Here is a 25723-nt window from a genome sequence, read left to right as displayed (position 1 = left end):
CCTAAAATAACATTTGCACATTACTCAGCAACTATGCTTCGTAAGCAACCAAAGTTCACGTTAGATTCAAGCTGTCAAAGTAGTCACCCATTCATGCCAATGTAGTTAATTTACTCGAAATCTGCACCGATAAATGATTGAATCGTACTTTCACCCGTATCGCACTTTTACCCCTCCTTTTACTCAATATTTGGTTCTGATAAATTGATTTGTAACTAGGAAGATAGCCTTCGTTTTTATTCTGGCGTAGATTGTCTCTACCGTCCCGAGGTTTTCTAATAATGATGTTAAGGTCATCTGCGAAGGCTAGGGGGCTACGACGAACATTTTTCTCGTTTCGGTAACCCCTCGCCGGATCATACCTTCACTACAGGACAGTTCATCCCTTCGCAGAAACTCTCTGCGCTATTCGAAAGGACTCGAGAGTGTCCCGAAACACGCACGTACCACATCACTTACTTTAATTAGCCGCGCCAGTTTATCCGGAAATCCGTTCTCATGCATTAATTACCTAGGTGACACGTGACTCGCAGAATAAGGGTGATAGCTTTTCGCGCTCGACTGTATCGTATAGCAAAGCAAAGACATGGGTATAAACATCCTGTTAAGAACTTGACCCTTCTTTATTGACAGACTTCGCAGCCGGCTATTCGAGTACAGGACAATTAGTGCAACGATCCTACTGGCTCTATAGCAGCGCCTCCCAGCCGAGATTCGAACATACAACGAGGGGCTTGTTAGGCCAGCATCATACCCCGAAGCTAACTGGCTAATGAACTGCACCCAGTAAACCATTTGGTTTGTATATCTCGATTGCAACTGAGATATACGAAATCATATCTGAATGAAAAAGATATATTTCACGCCATATAAGAACATATATGTACCAAAGTGGAGGCGATATACGTGCGAAAAATTTGACAATTATTTTTAACTCCATTTTGCGTAGTTTTTATAACACGCAACTAAATACTCCTGAATATATGATTAAGATATAATCAAATATTGCAACCGTCTATACTGCTTTATAATTCACAGTCATGAATTGTATATGAAGACACGCACGACTGCAAAACAACTTATTGTTCACTTCGATTTGACATACTCTAATCATCATACAATTCCAATGTGAAATTGACATGAAAACGATTTAATGTGAACTTTCTATTACGATTTTGTGTTATCTGGGCAGCTAACGACTACAACTGTATCGTATGCTGCCATGAAATCCACGAAAATATGATGCGTGGGCACGTTGTACTCTTGACATTTCTAGAGGATTTACCGGAGTGAAAATTTGATCCGCAAAAGCACGTGCCCCCATAAAGCCCGGCTGATGCTACTTTGCGAAATCTTTTGGTAGACACAACGAACAAGATCTGGGAGAGCACCTTGAGGCAGCGTAATACCGCAGTACTTACAGCAATCAAGCCGATTCCCTTTTTTTACGTGAGACAAAGCATACCTTCCATCCACTCTTCCAGTAGTTTTTTATCTCCCCAAATCCTTTAAAATATCCAGTCAAGTGCGTTGCTAATGGTTCTTTACCATTTTAGTAATGTTCTACGATTCTTTCCGGCAGCTTCATTATTTTTCGGTTCTCTTATGTCTGGCCGATTCTTGATTCAATACGTTCTTATCGTTGTATGTACTCACACAACTGCTGCATGGCATTGCTAAATGGTATAAATCCACACAGGTTATTTGGTTCCAGTGGATCCAACTTGCGAATCTGGTCAAGTCAAAGTGACTCCGCAGTAGCTGTTCTGGTTGACCGAAGTGCTGACGAAGCTTCTGATTTACGCAAGTGTAACGCCCCTACTCAACAAGCAAAGCAAAGCCATGGGTATAAGCGTCCTTAAGACTGACCCTTCTTTATCGACAAACTTCGCAGCCGATTATTAGAGTACAGGAAAACTACGGGGCTAATGTAAAGATCCTATTGACCCAATAGCGGCACCGCCCAGTTGAGATTCGAACCTACGACGACTGGTTTGTTCGACCAGCATCGTACCCCGGAGGCTAACTGGGCGGGCTCACCATGTAACAAATTTAGGGAGGAGCCTGGACCCCGAAGATTAAGTCCCGCTCTATTCATGGCAAGTCAAAAGTAGTCGCGCGAGTCACGACATAGACCGACAAACGCGACATAAAATAAAACATTTCTTGGAATACGCGGCTCAGTTCTTGTGGTTCGAAAAGCGATATGGAACTTTAAAGACGCCTAACTTAAAATGCTATTCGCATAACTTGCAGGTTGCAGCACAATGGCAAAACAAGCAATCAAGCCGCTTTTCATGGCGTGACCGATTCCGTTTGTATAGTTAACCGCCTTGGCGGTAAAGGATTGTCACTCTGCAAGACTGACATCTCAGAGCGCATGCAAGGTAAGGAAAAGGAGCACCAGAAACGCTCTCCGCTTAGGCAAATTTGTCCTTCACGTCTCCTGAATGAACCTGCGAGCAAGGAAGACGACAGAAGCGTTCAACGCACGAAATGGAAATTGGCTGTCACCAAAATGGGAAAAGGCGATTCTCAGGTGGAGAAATCGCCTTTAGGGCCCTACACTAGGTGGGGAAAATTCCTCTTCATTTTAGGTTAGGGTAAGAACTAACGTTGTTGAGTATAAGTAAGGAGTCTCGCTCGAGTCGTCTGCCGACTCTTGACGTTGGCAGTAACATTCAATTTTTTGTTGCATAATATTAACCCTCTAACGGGTAAGACCGTCTGTAGACGGCCTTCGCTTTTGGAGCTCCACAGCCGCATACGACATTTGTCTTGAATTGACAATATGAGAAATATGTTCAGAACAGATTTCCTGACATGTTGATACTACTATCACAACATTCTGACCATGCGTTCAAAAGTTATCAATTTTCAAAAACAAGAATTCCGAAAAATTCGGGAAAAAATTATGGTGCGAATATTCCCTTTTTTACGTTTGAAGAAAAAGGACATCTAGAACAGAATGTTCGATCTCAAATTTTTCCTATGAGTAATTTCTATGCTTTTTTTCAATTTTGTGATATATTTGAACTGAAAAAATAATTGGGTAGAGCGTTAGGCATGAAAAACTAAAAAGAGAAATTGGACTATTTCATATCTAGCGGTCCTCCAGTTAAATATTTTCCCATGAAAATCGACACTCGAGCTTCTTTTGAGTGTACTTTCATGATAAAGTAATCATTTGCTCGATCGCATCGTTTTTACGATGTTGCCCGTTAGAGGGTTAAGCCAGAAGGGGGAAAGCTCTTTATCGCATTGGAGACAGTAGCGTTGCAAACTCTTCACGAGGAACAGATTCCGATAGAAGTCGCCCACGAACGAGATTCAATGCATCGCCCTTTAAACGTTGCTGCAAACGCGACAGATTATCAATGTAACTAAATCCCCTATTTTGTTACCTGGTTAGCAGGTTATGCAGCGGGATGCTTTTGTCCAATGATATCTAACTTGAGGGTCCTTCAAGTGAATTCACAAGCGAAATCGCTTTCACAAATAGCAATAGCTTCTTCATTCTTATCTTTACCTTTCCAAGTTGCTGATCAATGACAGACATTCTTTCCTGGAAGGTTTGCATTAAGCAACACATGCACCATTATTTTTTGACGTAGGACTACGTTTTTGTTTCCTATACTGGGACTGGGTAGGACTTTGTGAAAACGAAAATAGAAGTGTAACGTTTGAATGAAAAATTTCAAATGCTAATAACTACTAAACTACTGAGCGAAACTGAGCAATTTATATGTCGTTGGATAGATAAAATGACCAGCAATTTTATGAAGATCAGAGAGTAATTTTAATAAGGGCGTAAGAGGGGAGGGGGGCTCCTATACAAAAGTAATACAAATTTGCCTAATATATTTTTAAACGGTGGTTCTACAATTAATGAAGGGACGATAGGGGAAAGAAATGAAAATTTTTGAAGAAGGAGGGGAAAGAGCGGAAAGATGAGGAGGGGGGGGGGATATTGGTAGCTACGCTTAACGAATAGTCGTTTTGACTCCTACCACAGAACAGAAGTGGAAGTCCGAACAATTCGGCGATCAAAACTGGTAACAGAGTCTTTTTTGTTTTTATTTTTCTATGGAAAGGTATTTGCATTGAAGCGAATAATAGCAATATAAGCAGAACGCTCGCTGCCAATCGCATAGCAGCTTTCACATGCTTTCGTGTGCATTCATATGCGTTCGTGTTTTCGTGGAAAAAACTGACTCGCTACCGCCAGGTTCGCTAGTATCTGTAGAAAGTAGCATGTACGCGTTTGGATTTTTACTTCCACTTCTGTTCTGCGCTCCTACCTTTTGTCCAATGCTGGAAGGTGCAGGGGTCGAACCAAGCTATAATCCGAGATTATAACCGGATTCGAACCCACAACACCCGCCAGGGCAAGTGGCTCGCTGGTACCCATGTACTTTTGAACCGCAGAGGCGCTGGACAAAAGGAGACTGTAAAATCCACTTATTAAGATAGCGACGCGTCTGGTTTAGACACAAATTTTGCCTCTTCCTCTGTCTACTGTAGATAACCACCGACCGAGAAGTTTAAACCTAACTTGTTTTTACTGGCAGGACGATGACACTATGCAGGTCCTGATATTAATATATATGTAAATGTATGACCGCATTTCAAGGTCAAGACTAAAAACATGAGATTAGTCTATGACAAATTTCCTCAAAACTCGAGAACTAATCATGCAAATGGAACCAAATTTAGCATGTGGGGGTTTCAGAAGGCAGGATTTTTTTTCTATAGTGTACTGAGACCCCTTCCCCTTTTAAAAAAGAGGGGGGGGGGGCTCCCATACAAATGAAATACAAATTTCTTCACAACTCTAGAACTAATCAAGCAAATGGAACCAAATTTAGCATGTGGGGGTTTTTGGAGGCATGAATATATTTTATGATGGTTTGAGACCCCCCACCCCTGTGGTAGTGGGATAAGGGCTCTCATACAAATAAAACAGAAATGTTTGCGTGTGTATGTGCCATATTTTCTGGTATGTAACAAGCGGCAAGCTGTGAAAGTAAACTAGTAAAACCTCGGAGCAAAAGACAGTGAATCGACGTCGCTAACTTACGTGCCTGTTGCCAATCATGTCAAAAGAGAAGGACATTCGAATGACACATCATATTTGCGATGAACACCAAAGCACGTTAAATGTTATTTGTCAATTGTCACCAATGGCCCTTTTAAAGGCCACAAGCAAGTTAAAGTAAGATTATTATTGAAACATGTCAAGCTACGCATAATCATATATAATACAACAATCTGCGGGCTGGTCATTCATTACCATTTCAACCTTTATGATGCACACAAGTGATTTTTAAAAGAAATCTCTATGTCTCAATGGTTGCAGGCGTTGTACTTATGAACCCCCGTCCACGTATTTTCAAAGCCACCATTGCATTCAATGAAGAATTGAATCTGAATGTTTCGCTCTTCTCTTTTCAATATTCACCTAAACAATGGCCCTCACAGATTGGTATAAGCATACATAAGCCAGAAATGCAGTTAACATTAGTCTCTAATGATCTATAGTCCTACGTCACCCTTTCGTACAATCATTAGGGCTGTATACCTTGTAGTTTTTTATGTAAAAGTTATTCAGTTCCAGAAAAAAACATTGTCAAGGTGTGCCACACTGAAATCACACTTTCTTTTGACGTAGGACTACGTCTTACGGCAAGGTTTGGGATAGGGTGTCATTTCAAAAAATCGAAAACTGCGAGCGTTACGAAAAATGATAGGTTTTGAGCGCTAATAGCTTAGTGCAGCGGTTCCCAACCTTTTTTCGGTTCGCGTACCCCCTGACGGATTTCCCTATACTATTCTGAAACGAACTAAAGTTTTGGCGTACCCCTGGGGGTTCGCGAACCCCCATTTGGGAACCGCTGGCTTAGTGGATTCCCGATCGATTTTAAATATTTCTGTATCAATCGATCGAAAAATCTTCTACGCATCAACCCCAAAACAAAAATAGTGGCAGTCTCCTCGTCCCAATAAAATTTCTTACGAATGCGACTAAACCTAGTCCAATTTGATGTCCTGAACGTAAACAATTTTGCAGAAGTGTAAAACTACCCCTTTCATTCAACCGATATCAGCTTTAAACATTAAATCTAGTCCAATTTGATGTCCTGAAAGTGAAACTTCGGAGAAAAATTAGCGACCACCCTTTCCTTTTGCCAGATTGCATCCTTATATGTACTTCAAGAATTTGTTCGGAGCAGTTGTCTTGCTCAGCAACAGGACTGACGGAATATTTGTGCATGTGATGTAACGCAGCAATTCTCAAAGTGAGTAAAATCAGCGACTCTTTTATCCGAGAATAGTTTTGAACGTTTCATTTGCTGCTTTGCGTCAGTTAGTTGCCTGCAATTCTTTACGTAGTAACTATAGTCAAGCATTACATTTAGATTAATTTCTTTCGAAAATGGTGGACAAAACAAGGCAAGTGGGATCCGTAGTTATGTAAATATTTATTTGATCGGCAACTCGGTATAAGGCAGTCAGGTACAAAACATTTTCCAAACAACTTTAACTTACTTAGCTTTCAATCATGAAAATGAATAAAAACATGTAAAAAATTATCGACTTGCAAAAATTTGAATTTCTCAACCTGCAGCACAGTCAAGCCATTTTAACATAACAATTTTTTGATGTCATCAAAATACATAAATAGTGTTTGATATAGATTGAGAAATAGATTTGAGGCGCTATTAACATACCTTTAAAAACAATCGATTTTTCACAACCTGCAGTTAGTCTCAACAAATCCTGCATGCAGCCTGATGTACATGAAGAATCGTAATATTACATGCGTGGATACATGCTACTATCACTACAAAGAGACTTGCATGGTCCTGCGTCACCTATGCGGTCGAATCTTGTACACAACACCCCTAATTTTTTTTTTGTTAAATTATAGTCACTTTAACAGCTTGGGTCATTCGTGACTTCTGCGGGGTTGGGATTTGAACCCGGGTCCTCGGCGTGAGAGGCGTGAATGCTAACCACTACGCCGGCACTGACCCCATACACACAGAAATCACACTTTCGTGACCGGATCAAAACACAAAAATTGGCAATGCGCTGTTAATTGCCAACTCCATGCACTACTAATACGATAACTTAATTAATAGAGAGCCTCGTGTACGAAACAGCAGCACGACTGCATGGAATTGCAAATGTAAGAAAAAACGACCTTGTCCTATACCTATACGATAACATTTTTTTTCCAGAGTAACAATATTTGTTTCAGCTACCGACAGTCGGTCGTATTCAATGTAATATCACCGTTTTGGCTCAATATCCAAAACAAACTAAAATTTTGATGACGAATCGTAAAGATAGGATGACATTGTTTGAGCAACGTAAAACGGCTAAGGGAGAACACATAAAATAAGATTGTTATCTACATCAATCAATCAACCGCCGAACGAGTTCATTAGCATACAAATTCTGATGACAGTTTGATAGACAGACTAAAGTAATTCTGCGGAGTAGGACAAAATCGAACGTCAATATGAGATTACTAAATTATTCAAACCTTCTGGGATCACACTTCCGAAAGGTAGTTACCAATTAAAGGAAGGATTTTTGTTTTTCTTTTCAAAATTTCAATAATCTCCAATACCCACCACGCGCGGTTTATCTATTCCTATCGGACAGTACCAGTAATCCTCATCCTACGTCGTTCGAGGCCAGCCTTAATCGGTTGCAAAACAAATGCCTTATGCTTATCACACGAGTGTAGGTGGCTGATGCTATCTGATGTCGGAACTCATAAACAATTTTTTGCACTAAGCTTTAACAAAATGACAACGGATGCATGGCAGTTTTAGAGTAATAGTCTCTTTTAAACGACAAGTCTACAGCAGATTTGTGGTACGGATGATGGACAGTTCATTTTGCGGTTAGAATGCAATGAATTGGCCAACTTCAAAGAATTGCAAATAAAAACTTTTGGGTTAATTTTCTATTTATAAAATTGTAATAAATTAGATATGAAGTCGGGTAGTTTCTGGACTCCGTAGTTAATCAAATGTAACTCGGTGGAACAGTTCCGTCGAAAAGCACACTAAATAGCTAGGACCGTTGTCAGTGTACATTGACATGAAGATATATAACCACCGAAGCATCCGCGGTCGAAGCTCCCAACAGCATAAAGTCAAATTTAATTAAGATACACTATCAAACGTGGGGAACGTTCGAAAGCTAAAGGTCAAACATATGGATAACACATAGCATTTTCTTTCGATCTGTTGTTTGATACTGACCTCTTTTCAGCTCCAGCGTAACTGGATCCGTGGAAAGCCGCAGGCATTTTAGCACTGTAACGAAACGAGAGAACGCAGAAAAGAAAAGAAAAACATCACAAACGTGTGAGAGAATTGGTCACTGACTGGCCCCGGCACACCCAGACGCCCGGCCAGGCACAGTTCAACCATCTGCCGCCGCCAGCAATGGCAATCAATGGCGAGGCAAAGTTCGGTGGAAAAGTGCGAAACTAGCGTCGGGTCAGGAGCGGCGCGGCGGCATAGAAACGAGTGTGTGTTCCGTTCCCATCATGATGGCTGATGATGATGAGCTTTTCGGGCGTGGAGAAAACCTGATTATGAGAAGCTGCAGGTTACAATTTTACTCACCATCTTTAGTGGTAAATCCGTGCACGTCCGTTCCATTAACTTTCACGATTACATCACCGGCTTCGACCTGGAAGAAGGCACACATGGAAAGAAGAAACGTTTTGTTAGTCGGTTTCAAGCAGGGTCGTGGTGAATATCCATATTCACGGAGGTTTCGACACTTTACTGTTAAAAGTTTAACAAAACTTTAATTTAACTTTTCTATTGAAAACGAACACGATTCATCGTCTTCCAACCAGGAATTAAAATTGGCACTCAGAGAACACACAAAGAAAAACAAAATTTCAATACACCGGTAGATATGTTGCAGGAAAATAGTTATACAACTCTCTCGACGCGGCAGTAGTACACTCCATCTACACTGGCACACATGTAGTAACAATATTTGTACAGCATAACATGCATAACTCTATCGGGCAAGCACGCGCAAACTATGTTCCAAGTGGTGGAAGCAGCAGCATGTTTGCATCGTCTGTAACTCAGGAAAAACTATGCCATAAATGGAATTTGCATAGGTACCTAGCGCAACATCGAACTTTGCTGTTTATGGGTGCGGTAGATTGCTTGTCATAAACCCGTGCTGCAATTTCCAACTGCAATGTCGGATAGATATGTTGGGTATACAGAAGAACACACTAATCGTACCTAGTGGCTAAACAATTCGTTAGATTTAGCTATTCGAACAAAAGTTCTCACGCTAATGGTGATAATGTCAACTGGAGTTTATGAATTGTCAGTCCATTCTCATCATTCGACAAGGCTCTGCGATTTTCAAAAGATATTTGTAAACAATGTTTTTTGCTTTTATGTGAATATTATCAAAATTACTCGATTGTCTCAGTTTTTGCGCAATTCTTTATGTTCTCATCAATAAGAACAAGTATAATCCACGGAAAACTGCAGAATGTTGCAAAACCAGCTTTGCGCGTCATCACAAAAACAACAAACATAGTCGTGTTCTTGTTACTGTGGGTACACAACACGCAAGTAACAAGTTTAGCCTGATTTCAGTTCTAGTAGTTGGAAAATTCACGAAAAATTATTATTTGAATACATATTTGTTCAGAAACTAAATGTAAAACATTGGAGTCGTCTGCATTCAACACGACCATGGGTCACAGGCAGGGTTGGCACATGCACATATTATTCTGTGTTTAACAAATATTTGAAAGAAATCGCCTGTACATAATCTGTATGCACAGAATACAGATTTTCGCCAATTACACAGATTAAACAGATTTTTGAGCTACATGAGAGTGAAAGTGACGGAAATAGGCAGCAAAATAAAATGACTCTCCGTCTCTTTCACTCTCATTGTTCTGCATTGGACAGATTTTTGCACAGATATTTTTCCTCGCTGCACAGATGGCCAGATTTTTCCAACAAAAAACACAGAATTTTACGTAACATCCCTGATCCCTGGTCACAGGTCGACAATTTCTCAAGTGACTCAGAAGTCAGAATTCGCTTTCGACCTAGTTGAGCCATTGAGCCCCTCATGCTATGTCCGAAGGTACTTATTATTTAACTTACATGCACCTCAGATTTCTCTTCACAGGATGTTAGTATTAATCAAAACAATTAATTCAGTGAAGGTCTTAAAATATTCTATCTTGGGTTTTTTGAAAAATTCAATTTTCAAGGTTATTTAGGAGTCATCCCCTCTCAAGTGATCATATTCGTAGTATTCGACCACCTCCGATTTCAACCAAATTTGGTATGATTGCTCACTCCGATCCTACATTCATTTTCGCAAAGTTTTGTACGGATTGATTAATCCCCCTTCTGCCCATAAATGAAAAATTGGCTAATATGCCATTTTTTCCAAAATTGAGATAGATCATAATATCACATGATAGTATACACCCAAACAACATCCCCGCGGAAACCGATTGTAAAAAATTGCATTTTCGGAGGCACACGACGTGAAACAATTTTGGCTAATCTATACCTATAAAAAAGGATTTCTGTCTGTCTGTCTGTCTGTCCGTATGTTCCTTATAGAATCGAAAACTACTGAACCAATCGGCATGAAAATATGCATGTAGAGGTTTTTTGGGGCCAGAAAAGGTTTTAGTGATGGTTAGAAACTCCTCCCCCCACTAAGAGGGGAGGCTCCCATACAAATGAAACACAAATTTCTGCATAACTCGACAACTAATCAAGCAAATAGAACAAAATTTGGCATGTGGGTGTTTTCGGTGACAAGAATTTATTCTATGCTAAATTGAGACCCCTCCCCTATTTATAAGGGGAATTATAACTCCTCTCCTCTTTAAAAGGGGGGGCTTGCATACAAATTTCCTCAAAACTCGAGAATTAATCAAGCAAATGGAACCAAATTTGGCATGTGAAGGTTTTCGGGGGCACGAAGACTTTCTATGGTGAATTAGAACCCCTCCCCACTTTAAGAGGGGGGGGGGCTCCTATACAAACGAAATACACATTTACTCATAACTCGAGAACTAATCAAGCAAATGGAACAAAATTTGGCACGTGGGTGTTTTTGGAGACAAATTTTTTTTCTATGATGAATAGGGACCCCTCCCCACTTTAGGAAGGGGGGCTCCTATACAAATGAAATGCAAATTTCCTCATAACTCGAGAATTAATCAAGCAAATGGAACCAAATTTGGCATGTGAAAGTTTTCTAGGGCACGAAGACTTTCTATGGTGAATTAGAACCCCTCCCCACTTTAAGAGGGGGGGCTCCTATACAAACGAAATACAAATTTCCTCATAACTCGAGAACTAATCAAGTAAATGGAACCAAATTTGACACGTGGGTGTTTTTGGAGACAAAAATTTTTTCTATGATGAACTGGGACCCCTCCTCACTTTAGGAGGGGGGCTCCTATACAAATGAAATACAAATTTCCTCATAACTCGATAGCTAATCAAGCAAATGAAACCAAATTTGGCATGTGAAAGTTTTCGAGGGCAAGAATATTTTCTATGGTGAATTAGGACCCCTCCCAACTTTAAGAGGAGGGGCTCCTATACAAACGAAATACAAATTTTCTCATAACTCGAGAACTAATCAAGCAATTGGAACCAAATTTGGCACGTGGGTGTTTTTGGAGACAAAAATTTTTTCTATGATGAATTGGGACCCCTACCCACTTTAGGAGGGGGGGCTCCTATACAAATGAAATTCAAATTTCCTCATAACTCGAGAACTAATTAAGCAAATTTGGCATGTGGAGGTTTCTGGAGGCAAAAATATTTTCTATGGTGAATTAGGACCCCTCCCAACTTTAAGAGGGGGTGCTTCTACACAAATGAAATACAAATTTCCTCATAATTCGAGAACTAATCAAGCAAATGGAACCATATTTGGCATGTGGGTGTTTTTGGAGGCAATCATTTTTTCTATGATGAATTAGGACCCCTTACCTTTTTAACAGGGGGGGCTCTCATACAAACGAAATACAAATTTCCTCATAACTCTAGAACTAATCAAGCAAATGGAACCAAATTTATCATGTGGGTGTTTTTGCAGGCAAGAATATTTTCAAATGGTATATTTTCTATGGATTTCCCCACTTTAAGAGGGTGGGGGGCTCCTATACAAATGAAAAACAAATTTCCTCATAACTCGAGAACTAATCAAGCAAATGGAACCAAATTTGACATGTAAGTGGTTTTGGACGCAAGATTTTTTTCTATGGTGAATTGAAACCCCTCTCTTCTTTAGAAAGCGAGTTATGGCCCATCTCCCCTTTAAAAGGGTGGGCTTCCATACAAATGAAATGCAAATTTCCTCCTATCTCGAGAACTAATCAATCAAATGGAACCAAATTTGGCATATGGGAGTTTTAGGTGGCAGAAATTTTTTCTATTGTGAATTACGACCCCTTCCCCTTTTAAGAGAGGGGGCTCCCATACAAATGAAATACAAATTTCCTTATAATTTGAGTACTAATCAAGCCAATGGAACCAAATTTAGCATGCAGGAGATTTTTGAGTCTTGAATTTATTTTATGATAGTTAGAGACCTCTCACCCCTGTGGTAGGGGGATATGGACTCTCATACAAATAAAACAGAAATTTTTGCGAAACTCAAAAACTAATCGTGCTCGAGAAATTCGAGACTCTTCCATAAAACATCAATCAATAACAAGACCACAAAAACTATCTATACACTGGAGTCTTTTTTTACACGGTTTGTTTTTTTCGATTACTCAAGAACGGTGCAATTTAGGATAAAATACGTGACGAATGTCGGGCCTCTCCCAAACGTATTGAGAAATAAATGAATAGCCCCGTTCTCAATATTCGAAAAAACAAACCGTGTAAAAAAGTACTTGAGTGTAGTAACACTAGATCATTCAGGACGAGACGGCCGCGAGTGTTGCCGGCGACCCGCCGTCGGAAGCGCCGCCCACTAGGGGGAGGCAACTCTCCGCAGAAATCACTACTGTCTAGGTTTATTTGTTCTCCTAGATCTACCTGGGTTTCCTGGAACGAGCGACAGCGAGTAAGGAGAGGATCGCGAAATGGTACTTTCCACAAAAAAGTTTTCCGTGAAACGGTACATTCCGCTTAAGGTTTTTCGCAAAATCATATTCGGCGAAATGTTGTACAATCAAGGCGAATATTACTATCCGCTTTCTGGCTATGCAATGAGGGGACAGGGGAGTTGTTTTCTACTTTACTGTGAGGAAAAATTGCAAATTTGTATATTAAACTACCCACTCCAGGTAACTAATAAGCCTTAACGTAAGCAGAAAATGAGCGTATCTGGCATTTTATACTGCACGTTGTTGTATGTTAGCTTTTTGGCTGCACAGGTGTTGTAAATTGGCATCCAAAATTGTATTCAAATTCTTCGTGTCGGTAATTAGCTGAAAATTAGCATTGTCAGCACTATAAGAAGGTTATCAGTAAAGTAGCTGTATATTTTGCCAAAATAGCATTTAAGTAGCATTTAAGGCGACGATACCTGGGATGCTTTCATAGTTACGTAACTGCCAAAATGAATCATCTAAGGTTGAACTCCTTAGAAACTTGCAAAACTCGAGATTGTGACAAAGATCATCCGAGATTAACACAGGTTAATTTGTGGCAATACGAAGTTTGTCGGGTCAGCTAGTATCCAAAATAAATGAGAAGTTGGCTAATATCCGTGATGATTTCAAAAAAATCTCTTTAAATCAAAGATAGTATGTGGTTCTTAGGTAATTTTGGGGTACTGAGCCCAAATTTCAGGTTTATTGACGAATATACGTTAGTTAAACAGTGATTTGTAACTTTAAAACAATATGGCATTCAAAAACCTACACGTGTTGTACAAAAGTACAAAACACAACAGCGTAAGTGACCGAAGGTTAATAAAAATTGATGAAATTTATTCAAGAAAACTTTATTGATGTGAATCAAAAAGAGTGGCATTACAGGAATTTATGCATAGTTCCAAAACCTATAAACTAGACCTTTACTACGCAATGTATATATTAAAGAATAATATTTCCTCTTACAACTTGCTTTTACTTGCACTTACTCAAATTAGTAACAACCAACTTACCCTTACTCAGTAATTTCATGAAAAAAGGATCTATCAAAATTTATAGGTGCTTCTATTTTGTTCAAAATTAGTAAACTTATTCAATTTCCAAAAACTTTACGAAAACCAACGCACTACGCAACGTTAATCAATAGATGAATTATGTTCCGAAGACGTGTCGATTTCTATCTCAAATAGCAAGTAAGACCATATAATAAAAGTTCCTTTCACCACTAGGTGGATTAAATCGGGTTTTTCTGGTTACACTTGATTCCTTGGAATTCTCTCTGCGGTACATGCTGCGCAGTTGGCCTGGCCGTTGACAAGAAAAATGATTGATTCAAGTAATCGTCATTTTCCAGGATGCCTTCAAGAATTGGCTGCGTTAGTGTGAGATTTGATTAGATAACACGGGATGCTGTAGGCAAGGTAAGGGCAGTTCAATGGCCAATGTGTTCAGTAGTAGTGCGGCGCTACACCTCTTTTTCTACAGCTACCAAAATGAAAGAGTAAATGTGACCATATCTATGCACGTAACAAATGCCGTAACCAGACTCAAGAGGGCAAAACTTAGGAGCCACGGTGCTCTCCCAGACCGTTATTATAAAAAAAGCTCCATAAAATCGGACCTCACCAATCGATTCATTAGGTTGTACTGCATCTCTAGTGAAATTTTCTCAGTACTTACGGCATTTAAAAGGGCGTAACTCGAATTTCTATCGTAGGAGTATTTTGAAAATTTCACCAGAGATGCAGTACAGCCTCATGAATCGACTGGTGAAGTCCTATTTCATGGAGCATTATTTTTATAATAATTCCCAGCTAGCATTTTCATATGTATAAAAAAGGTAAAAATCAGCATTACGTACAGATATACCTGCTAAATAAATCGTATTTCATGCGCAAAATTGGCATATCCGTACTATTTTGGAGGCGATATACGTGATTACGAATAATTTTGACCGTTACGACTATATTTATATACGTATTTATATACGATAATATCCGATTAAGCGCGATTCGATCCGTACTACTCTACGATTCTGTGCTGAAAATCGTATGTCTGTCAGTTATTATCATTATATACGACAAAAAATCAACTTGATCCCACTTTATCCAGCTTTAGTTATTAGTTATGATTTCGAGTTTGTTAGGAGATATTTACGATAGTTTTCGTACATTGATATACGAGTTGGTGCTAGCTGGGAACGGTCTGGGGAGCACCGTGGAGCATGTAGGACAACTTAAACTTCGAATTTGCAAAATTCGCAGATTTCAACGCAAAATAAACGAAATAATTCACAAAACCATCTCTGACCAACGATCCGGTGAATGATGGCGTGCGATAGCAAATCCGAAAAAAATATGGCTTTCGCAGAAACGAATAAAAATTATGAGCAGCACTTAAACTTCATACCCAGCCTCCTCTCGGTTCGTCGGCTGGGCTCGAGCCCTCTTTAAGCCAGAGGACCGGAGAAAAACGACATAATTCCAGAATCAACCAGCCCGCGCCGGTTCGTCTTCGAAAGTATTAGATACAGGCAGTGTCGGCCCGATTGAACGAGGAACGAGGGTTGACGTCGTGTTTTTTTTTCTCTGTCAGCTGTAGTAGGTATGATTGCGGGCGCAACATCAACTGCGGAGTGACCGGGCGGGCTGTGCACGGATAGGTAGATAGCGGGGCTCGCTATATCGTACACTTACGCCGTGCTTCCACACGCCATGGGGCCTTGTTTTTGACTGCCCATGAACCAGCGGCTAGCGCAGCGGTGCGACGCGCCCGTCCGTCGAGTCGAGGGGAGTAGCAGTAAAATAAGTCGCTTTTGTCGTGTTTGTTTTGCGTAAGCACAGAACAATGTGAGCCTCCTGATGCATATTGCAAGAGCGTGATCAAATGCATGTGTGGGTGGGTTCAGCAAAAAAACCAGCTGAGGTGTGTTTGTATGCGGTTCTGAAGAGTATACAGGAGGGTGTCACCCCCAAGATGGTGCTGATTGACAAATCAACAATATTTATTTTTGTCATTTTGGTTACAATAATTGGTTCTGCAAGTATGTATGCCCAAGCAAATCAGCAGAGGAAAACAATTATTCACGTGAGATCAGGCATTCATTTAAACATATTTGCAAATTATATCATGGCCTGATGTTGTAAGTTAATGATATGCATGTGAGGTGCTTTCGACAGTGTTTCTCAAAGTTTTACTTGGACTTTATACTTTTAAACCTTTTTACACCGTTAGGTGTTGTTAGGTTCTTTCGTATTCAAAGTTCTCATAACTTATGCCCAAGCAATCCAACTAAGAAAGTTTTTGAAACAAAAAATAGCAATCTTTAACAGTTCATTTTTATGATGGACGATGTTTTATCGTGGCGCTAGATCCACATAAAGTTTCTTCTTCTGTTTTTATACCCCAACGATTATTGGTTGTTCTATCATGCGGAAGCACTTAACTGAAGATGACACTGATGGATTTCCATGCTAATCGGAGAAAAGCGCAAAGTGTCACTCCTCGTTATGTCTAACAGAAGACGTAGAAAAATGAAGAGCTATATATATGGGTCATTCCACGGGAAATTTACAGTCAAAATTTTTTTTCTCTTCGGAATATTTTTTTTACGTTCTTTGTTCAAAAAAAATCGACACGTATTTTTGTATTTCGATGTCACTGTTGGAATTCGCAAGATATGATTTTTTAAAGTATTGTAATCTGGAAAAATCACTATTTTTTAAATACTGATTGTAAACATTGTTTGTAATATCAAAAAATGACTTTCTACCAGATGTGTTCACTATTCCACAAGCTTTCAAAATTGGTATACCATACCTCCTCTCGATTGTTTTTCAATAGTTAAATAGTGCATTTTTATAAACAATTGCAATTTTTTCAAAGTTGGAACTTTTTTTTCTCGATTTTTTTTACTTTAAAATATTTGTTCATCTTTCTCGAAAAAGCATGCAAAATTTGGAAATGGAGAAATGAAAACTCTAGAAGTTATGAATTTTTATATCGAAGCGCGCACGTTAATGCAAACGAGAGGACGAACACGCGTGCTTCAACGACACGTTACACTTAATAGCATCAAAGGCGGCCTCGTTATGAAGCTGCCCGTGGGTTAGAACATCGATTGAGCATAACCGCTCGCTTCACATTGACACACGCGCTGAGACATAAAAACTCATAACTTCCAGAGTTTTCATTTCTCCATTTCCAAATTTTGCATGCTTCTTCGGGAAAGATGGGCAAATATTTTAAAATAAAAAAAATCGAGAAAAAAAAGTTCCAACTTTGAAAAAATTGCAATTGTTTATAAAAATGCACTATTTAACTATTGAAAAACAATCGAGAGGAGGTATGGTATACCAATTTTGAAAGCTTGTGGAATAGTGAACACGTCTGGTAGAAAGTCATTTTTTGATATTACAAACTATGTTTACAATCAGTATTTAAAAAATAGTGATTTTTCCAGATTACAATACTTTAAAAAATCATATCTTGCGAATTCCAACAGTAACATCGAAATACAAAAATACGTGTCGATTTTTTTTTAACAAAGAACGTAAAAAAAATATTGCGAAGAGAAAAAAAATTTTGACTGTAAATTTCCCGTGGAATGACCCATATACAACGAATATAGCAAAAACCTTTATAATAAAAACAAGAAAAATTTCTATCGTTTGTTTTAGCTAACGGTTCTCAAAAAGTATGCCATAATTTCGTTAACCATCATTGCCGGATTAATTTGCAATCGAAACCGCCATGTTTGTTTGAATTGAGTTGCATTTGCAAACTTCTTCAGCACGAAAACACTATCAGATTGTATCATATAACGATACTTCGTCAAAGTTCTGAAACTTCCTGTGCGATAAGCTCGAATATCTTACCATGCGAGTACAAAAAGATGACACGTCCAACATTTTGAACCACCGCACCTCACACCGAACGTCTCAAAACAACTTTCAGCCGAGCAATCGACAATCGGCTCTACACTGTTGCCAAGCACACTGCGCGTAGTTCAATTTACACTTTCTCCGCCAAGATTCACACCTCTCCACTACTCAAATAAAACACGCACAATATAGAATCCAGAGTTCTAGACCACCGCGCGTACAGCGACACCGTGGTTCCGTAGCTCCAAAAACCAGTTCACAGCCACACGCAATTAACGCGTTTAGAGAAACTCCTCGCAGAACAGCCGGAACGTTCCGATGGGTCGTCCCATCATGTTCCTCCGCAACAGGACCCGGAAACCGAACTCGGTCAACACGCCGCTGTCAGCCAACAACAACGTGGAGCGCTGGTGGTGATTGCGTTGAACCCAATGCACACGGTTGAAATACTTAAACTGAGCCGCTGCTTGCTGGTCTGGTCGTTCGATAAAGACCGAAGCCACAAATGAATAAGAAAAAAAAACGCACCGATATCACAAACAGCCTCAAACCAACAACAACAGGTGAGGGAGAGAGAAAATTCGAAATTCATATGCGTGGCGTAGCACGTCACCAATACTAATCTGGTAACGCGATCAGCTGAACGGAACGCGCGCGTGCCGAGGGGCTGATGTCAAGCTTCGGGCGGTGAATCCTTCAATCAACTGTTGCGCTAAAGTTAACAGCACACTCTTCGCTGAACCCCCAACAGCGGGCTTATCCAATCGCCGTGAACCGTTGCCCGACAGTTGAGCAGACGGGACAAACTAGACGATTTCCAATCCCATACACGTCTCCGTTGGGCTCGGGCGTGTGCACGTGCTCTGTCTGGTGTGTAAACTGTGTAGTAAAAATGTTTTCCGTTCCGTCGATAAATTTAGCGAAAAAACGGTTAGCGATGGCATGAGAGACGCATATCCAAAGCCAGCCGAATCGCGAGGGTGATTCACCGCGACGTTGTTTTGATAGTGCGTTCACACGAACACATTAGCGATCTTATGCGCGAGCGCGACTCAACGCGACTACCGTGGATGCGGGTTAATAGTGTGTAGTGCGCGGACCACTTTTTTTGGTTTATAAATGCAACCACTGACTGTTTTGTTGCCCCATTCGAAGCTGGTGGTACGGCGATTTTGTAAAGTTTGCGAAAATTTGCGTGGCATCACGTTATCCCAATACGGTAGAGAACACTTTCAGTTCATTTGTGTTATGATTTCTTACCTAATGATTAAAGAAAAGCAGTTTAATTAATTTCTTTGGCAATTGCATTATTCGATCTGCATTAGTTGAACAATTGGTTGGCTGAAATAGCTAAAGATTGGTGAACGACTGCATAATGCGTAACATAGACCCCAAGTGGTTCTTAACCTCGTGGTACCAAACGGAATACGAGCAACTATAGCGGCGATCAAGAAACCAAGGGTCTGGTCAAGCTTGAGCGTCTGTTTCCATGTCAGGGATGGCTTGACGGCTCCCCAACCAAGTGCGCGGTTGTACTTCAGATTAGGAGCGGTTCACGACAGCGTCTGTTCCGGAACGGGCAACTGAACTAAGAAATGTGTAGTGTTGTCTCGGTGCTACACCTAAGATGGCAGCCCCATCACGTGACTCGGTCTCCCTAAAGTATTGTATTATGATCCTACCTAAACCTTTCTACTACGAAAAATCAAGAAAATTCTACTCGGGACATGCGGCATAAACAAAGGCAACGAGATAAAAACATGGAATGAATGCTTGGTTCTTGGAACTGCAGATCGCTGAATTTCGTGGCTGGCGACAGGGTACTGGTTGATCAGTTAGAACCCCGAAAGTTGGGCATCGTGGCACTGCAGGAGATCTGCCGCAAAGGCGAGGAAATGTGGAGAACCTGTGGCGACAAAGCCCAATTCTACCAGAGCGTTGGAGCTATCAACGAGCTGCAGAGGGTGGAGAATTCGCAAATTGAATATATACAGCAAGCATTGGCAAACAATTTTATCACGAATATTGACCAAAATGAATGGTTCAATTCACCACATCGAATGAGCCGCATACAGACACACTTCATAGCATCGCTGAATATACGAATATCGTGTGCAAAGCAAAAGTACGTTATAACACCTTCTGCTGCTTCTAAAGCCACTAACACTACTTTAAACTATTCTCTATTAACGGTAAAACTATTATATCCATTAAATCGGCTGCGTTCAAAGTTCAACATTCAATTTTTGATCGAACTTGCGACGCTCATGATACACGTGATAAAGTCAAATGCCGATAAATGCATCATCGGCAGCAGAAGCGAATAGTGTGTGTTCATGAGAGGCGTTCATCGATTAAAATGTTCATTTTTTCGTGAATTCTCCAACCACTGACGAGCTGCGAACGATTTAAATAGTGATGAGAAGAATGCAGGATCACGTGATGGATTAGAAGGCTGTCAATACGAGGATATGTCTGTTGCGGATAGTAGATCGTTTATTCAACTACACCTGCACCGTCCACATGAAGGTAGACCTGACGTCGAGAAGGAAGCGTTCGATGCGTAGCTCGAGAGAACGTACGAAAGCTGTTCGTCACGGGACATTAAGATCGCCATTGGAGAAAAAAAAGCCTTGAGTTTAAACGTCTTTCTTAGACTTGACCCTTCCTATTAGAGTACAGGACAGAGATGGCCGAGATTCGAACATACGATGACTGGCTTGTTAGAGCTAACTAAGCGTCATCGGAGAAATGAACGGTGACAGGGAAGCAATGTATAGACCAGACTGGTGACCAGCGCTACTCACGCAAGCGTAAGACAAACAGCCGCCGTTACTGTGTGCAGACATTCTGCTAACTACACACTCCCGGACGCAATGCCTCATATCGCCTTTCTAGCCCACTTACGAGTCAAACAACTCGCGAGTAACCAGCTGCCCATGAGGGCTAGTGGCACACTGGGATATATATTGTGCATTACTTTTTCTTTTCTTTTATATCTTCGTCCTCGATTCTACTCACAGGCGAGTGCGAGCCCTCGCGAGTAATCTGTATTAGGAGCTCGTGTTACAATGACGGACAACAGCGACGACAGTGACTGTTAGCTACACACTCGCAAAAACTCGTCGCAATGCATGAATAAATAGAGCGAGAGTCCAAAAGGAATGCATATGCCGGCGTGTTAGTTAGAACGATTATGCGTGGGTGAGAAAATTAAACCACATCAGTGTGAGCTTCGCAACACTGCCGGTGATTGAGCCCCATAACCTGCAAACTGATATGGAAGATAACGGCCAGCGATGCATCAATTTAGCAGCTTCCCGAGGCCCAGTGATCGGAAGCACTTTGTTTCTCCACAAAGATATTCACAAAGTCACCTGGAGATCACTTGACTGACGAACATTGAACCAAATCGACCATATTTTTTGGATCATCACCAACGTACGCTCCCTAAAGGGTGCGGATATCAACTCGGAATATTACCTAGTAGCAGCAGTGTGCGCCTAAAACTGTCAACGATTTATACCTAGCAACATAGCCGTTTCCCTTGGTTAAACATTCGGTAATTAGACAACCCGCGAGTTGCCGAGAACCACGTGCGTATTTGATGAAGCTCTATCTTCCTCTGTGGAGCTAGGAATTTCGACCCTCGAAGACGAATAGAGCAGGATACGCTCGGCCGTCAATGAGACCGCATCCACCGTGCTAGGGAAAGAAACCTCGAGTACACAAAATGATTGGTTTGTATGGGTACGCCAACAAGCGATGGAGAGGAAAAAAAGACCTTGGAAAACTATCTAAAGTGGTAATGCAAGGTGGTAAGGAGAATTTGACCAAGAATCAACAATCGCGGAAGTTGAGTTGACCACGATTCCGAGTAGAAAAATGCGCCAGAAGGAGGACAGACCTCGTGAAGAGCTAGAGCAACATTTCCGGGCACAAGTTCTATTAGAAGGTGCACCAATCTCGTAAAGAATACGCACCAAAGCCTGATATGTGTAGGCATCCGAAGACATCCAGCGAGAAATTGGTCAGCTGAAGAATAATAGAACCGCCGGAGAGGACCGACTCTCGGCAGAACTCTACAAAAATGGTAGTGAACGGCACTTCACTGAATATTTTTATGGCTTTGAGAAGAGGAGAAACTACCGGAGGAGTAGATAGATGGAAGGTAATGGGATAATCTATATAAAGGGCGATCAGCTCAATTGCTGTAATTACCGCGGCATTACGCTGATCAACGCCGCCTCTAGGTGCTCTCCCAGATTTTCTTACGTCGTATATTCCAATTCCCAATAGCAAGAGAATTTGCAGAGCGCCAGTATCAGGCGGGCTTCATCGGGGCCCGTGATACTACGAATCAATTGTTTGCTCTCCGGCAAATCCCTCAAAAATGTCGCGAATCAACGTGCCCACGCATCATATTTTCGTGAATTTTAGGGTAGCATAATCGGCATGAACGCTTTGAGGCTGCGCTGCCGGGTGAGGGTGAGCTAAACGAAGCCCCTCTCGAAAACTGTTGGGATAACGTTAAAGCAGCCGTCAACGGTGCAGCGGAATGCGCCATTAGGTTCGCTAGAAGAGTCGACGTAATGACTGGTTCGACGAGGGGTCCAAAGGATATTAAATGAAGAAAATGCAGCGCGGGTGTCGATGCTGCACCAGGAGACCCGTCAAAATGTGGAACGATATAGAAGGAAACGAAGACAGCAAACCCAGTTTTTCCGGAATAAGAGGCACCGCCTGGAATAATAGAATACGAGGATGTGAACGCGTTCTCAGGAGACGCGTAAATTCTACAAGACAATTCTACGTATCGCGCAAAGGCTTTATATCGCGAGCCGAAACATGTCGAGATAAAGACAGAGGGATCTTGTGATGAACGTGAGGTAATCGAAAGGTGGAAGCAGCATGGAGAATAACGACACCAACGACGGATGGTGGTGATGTGCCGACCCCCACAATAAGTGAAGTGATCGAAGCCATCAAGCAGCTCAAGAAAAACAAGGCAGCCGGCAAAGATGGCATCGCAGCGGAGCTTATCAAGATGAGCCCGGATAGGTTGGCTATCTGTCTGCATCGGCTGATGATCAGGATCTGGGAAACAGAACAGCTACCGGAGGAAGTAATATGCCAAATATTCAAGCAGGGCAACAAGTTTATATGTGCGAACTATCGAGCGATCATCATTCTCAACGACGCCTATAAAGTGCTTTCTTAGAACATCTTTCGCCGCTAGCAGCTTCAGATCGCCCGTAGCAAGTAAACGCGCGAGAAGTTATCAAGCCGGTTTTGTGGACGGGCGATCGACAACCGACCAAATCTTTGTGCTGCGACAGATCCTCCCAAAGTGTCGCGAATACCTAGTTCCTACGCACCACCTTTTCAGAGATTTCAAGTCCACCTACGATATTATCGACCATGAAAAACTATGGAAAATTATGGACAAAAACGGCTTTCCCGGGAAGCTGCATGCGGGGCACGATCTTTAATAAATCTAGCCAATTTATCTGTTTCGCTAACGTCGTGGACATTGTCGGAAGGACGTTTCAGGCGGCTGCTGAGCAGTACACCAAACAGAAATGTGAAGCAGTAAAAGTTGGACTAGCGGTGAATACCACTAACCGGTGCGAGTTCGAGGTGATGAACAGCTTTGTATAACTCGGGTCATTAACGACGTCGGATAACAATTGCAGCAGAGAAATACGCAGATGTATTCTTTGCCGGAAGTTATGATTACTACGGACTCTACAAGCCCTTAAGGTCTGGCAAGCTTCACCCCCGTACGAATTTTTTTTATTACGAGTAGGGAAATCTGCTGAGCACCTTAGAAGATACTGTACTATCAGACAGTTGAGAAGACAACTCAGGGAGTGGGGTTAGGTATCCCGACACCCCTAATGGGGCGTGAGGATCCAGACCCACTAAAACCCTACTCGAGTCTCCAGCTTCAATCCCCCCTGGCACCACCTTATCGGTATTACTTCAGGGAGGGGCTATTGTGATTAACGCACTTTCTAAGATAACTACTGGACTATGGTAGTTAGGCTGTTTATTCGCCGTTGATCGGCTTTCCAGCGGTTTTGTAGATCAAGTACAGCAGCCGCGTTGACCGCTCCCCAGACATCCGAGCTGGAACACATCCTTTGGACTAAGTTATCCGGAGTAGTGTCCTGATCGCTTACTGCTATCATGTTGCTTCTCGCGCCCGCGAAACAAGGGCATATGAAGAAAGCATGTTCTGCAGTTTCCTCTACTTCCGCGCATTCGGGACACGCAGGGGACTCCGCATGCCCGAACTTGTGCAGATACTGTCTAAAACAACCATGCCTTGACAGAATCTGTGTCAGGTGGAAGTTGACTTCGCCGTGGCGCCTGTTGACCCACCCAGATAGTTCCGAGATAAGTCGATGTGTCCACCGGCCTTTTGTGGAATCAGACCATGCCCGCTGCCATGTGGTCATCGAGTCTGATCTTGTGGAACTCCGAATGCCTTTAGTTCCACGTTGGTTGAAGCACGTCCTCGCTGATGATGATGCCAATAGGCATCATACCCGCTAAGACGCAGATTGCGTCTTGTGAAACTGCACGATAAGCACTCGCCACTCTCAAGCACATGAGACGATAGGTGCTTTCCAGCTTGGCTAGATAACTTTTGGTACTTAACGCCGATGACCACACCGGCCCGCCATACCTGAGTATGGACTGGACCACGTTGGCTAAAAGCCTTCGCTTGCTGCCATCTACCACAGAGCTATTGGACATCATACGAGACAATGCCGAAATAGCTGTGGAAGCCTTCTTGCAGGCATAGTCGACGTAGTTCCCGAACTTGAGCTTGTCGTCGACCATGACTCCCAGGAGTTTTAAGGACCGCGTTGACGAAATAGTGCAGTCCCCGACGCTGATATTTGCTTGCTGCACGAAATGTACAATGTACAAAACGCTAATAAAACCTGTAATCCTCTACGGGCATGAAACGTGGACAATGCTCTTAGGGCCATCTTCGACGGTGTATGTGAAAACGCTGTATGTAGGAGAAGGATGAACCACGCTGGCGCAACTCTTCGGCGAACCCAGTATCCAAAGTTTGTAAAGTTGGAAGAGTACAAAGGGCAGGACATGTTGAGAGAACACCGGACAACCCCGCAAAAATGGTTTTCGCCTTGAATACGGTTGCTACCAGATAGATGCAGAGGTGCCCAGAGTGCTCGGTGGTTAGATCAAGTCGAGCATGACCTGGAAAGTGTGGGAATGTCGAGAAATTGGAGACGGACAGTCACGGACCGAGTTAGTTGGCGGAACATTATAATGCAGGTCGAATCCTGAGGAACATCGCACCAGGGTAAGTAAGTAAGTAAGGGCAGCGCACGATACAGTCGAGCGCAAACAGCTATGGCAGTTAATGCACGAGATCGGTTTTCCGGACAAACTGGTGCGGCTGATCAAGACTATCCTGGATCGAGCGATGTATTGCGTGTTTGTTCCGTGGGCACTTTTGAGTCCCTTCGAATCGCGAAAAGCGTTGCGGCAAGAGCAAGAGGATCGATTTTCAGCTAAAGATAGCCAACTTCTAGCATTCGCAAACGACCTCGGCGTCATTACTAGAAACGGGGCGGCGGAAACAACCTACGCCAACTAAAAACGGAGGCTAGGAGGATTGGGTTACAAATCA

At 41.8% G+C, this 25723-nt stretch overlaps 1 protein-coding gene across 4 annotated transcripts in view; it reads right to left on the bottom strand.

The window, feature by feature from the left end:
* The window catches only part of LOC128732922 (PH and SEC7 domain-containing protein), a 157787-nt gene that overhangs the window by 18685 nt on the left and 113379 nt on the right, over positions 1-25723 (bottom strand). For all 4 annotated transcript variants that reach the window (XM_053826380.1, XM_053826383.1, XM_053826382.1 and 1 more), the window contains 2 exons: positions 8652-8718; positions 8283-8336 (listed from right to left, as the gene is read on the bottom strand). In XM_053826380.1, coding sequence (XP_053682355.1) covers positions 8283-8336; positions 8652-8718 — 121 coding nt within the window. The remainder of the gene's footprint in view (positions 1-8282; positions 8337-8651; positions 8719-25723) is intronic.

Source organism: Sabethes cyaneus, chromosome 1, assembly GCF_943734655.1.
Source record: "Sabethes cyaneus chromosome 1, idSabCyanKW18_F2, whole genome shotgun sequence".
Lineage (NCBI taxonomy): Eukaryota > Metazoa > Arthropoda > Insecta > Diptera > Culicidae > Sabethes > Sabethes cyaneus.
The sequence above is the reverse complement of the archived record's forward strand: the minus strand, read 5'-3'. Positions and strand labels throughout refer to the sequence as shown.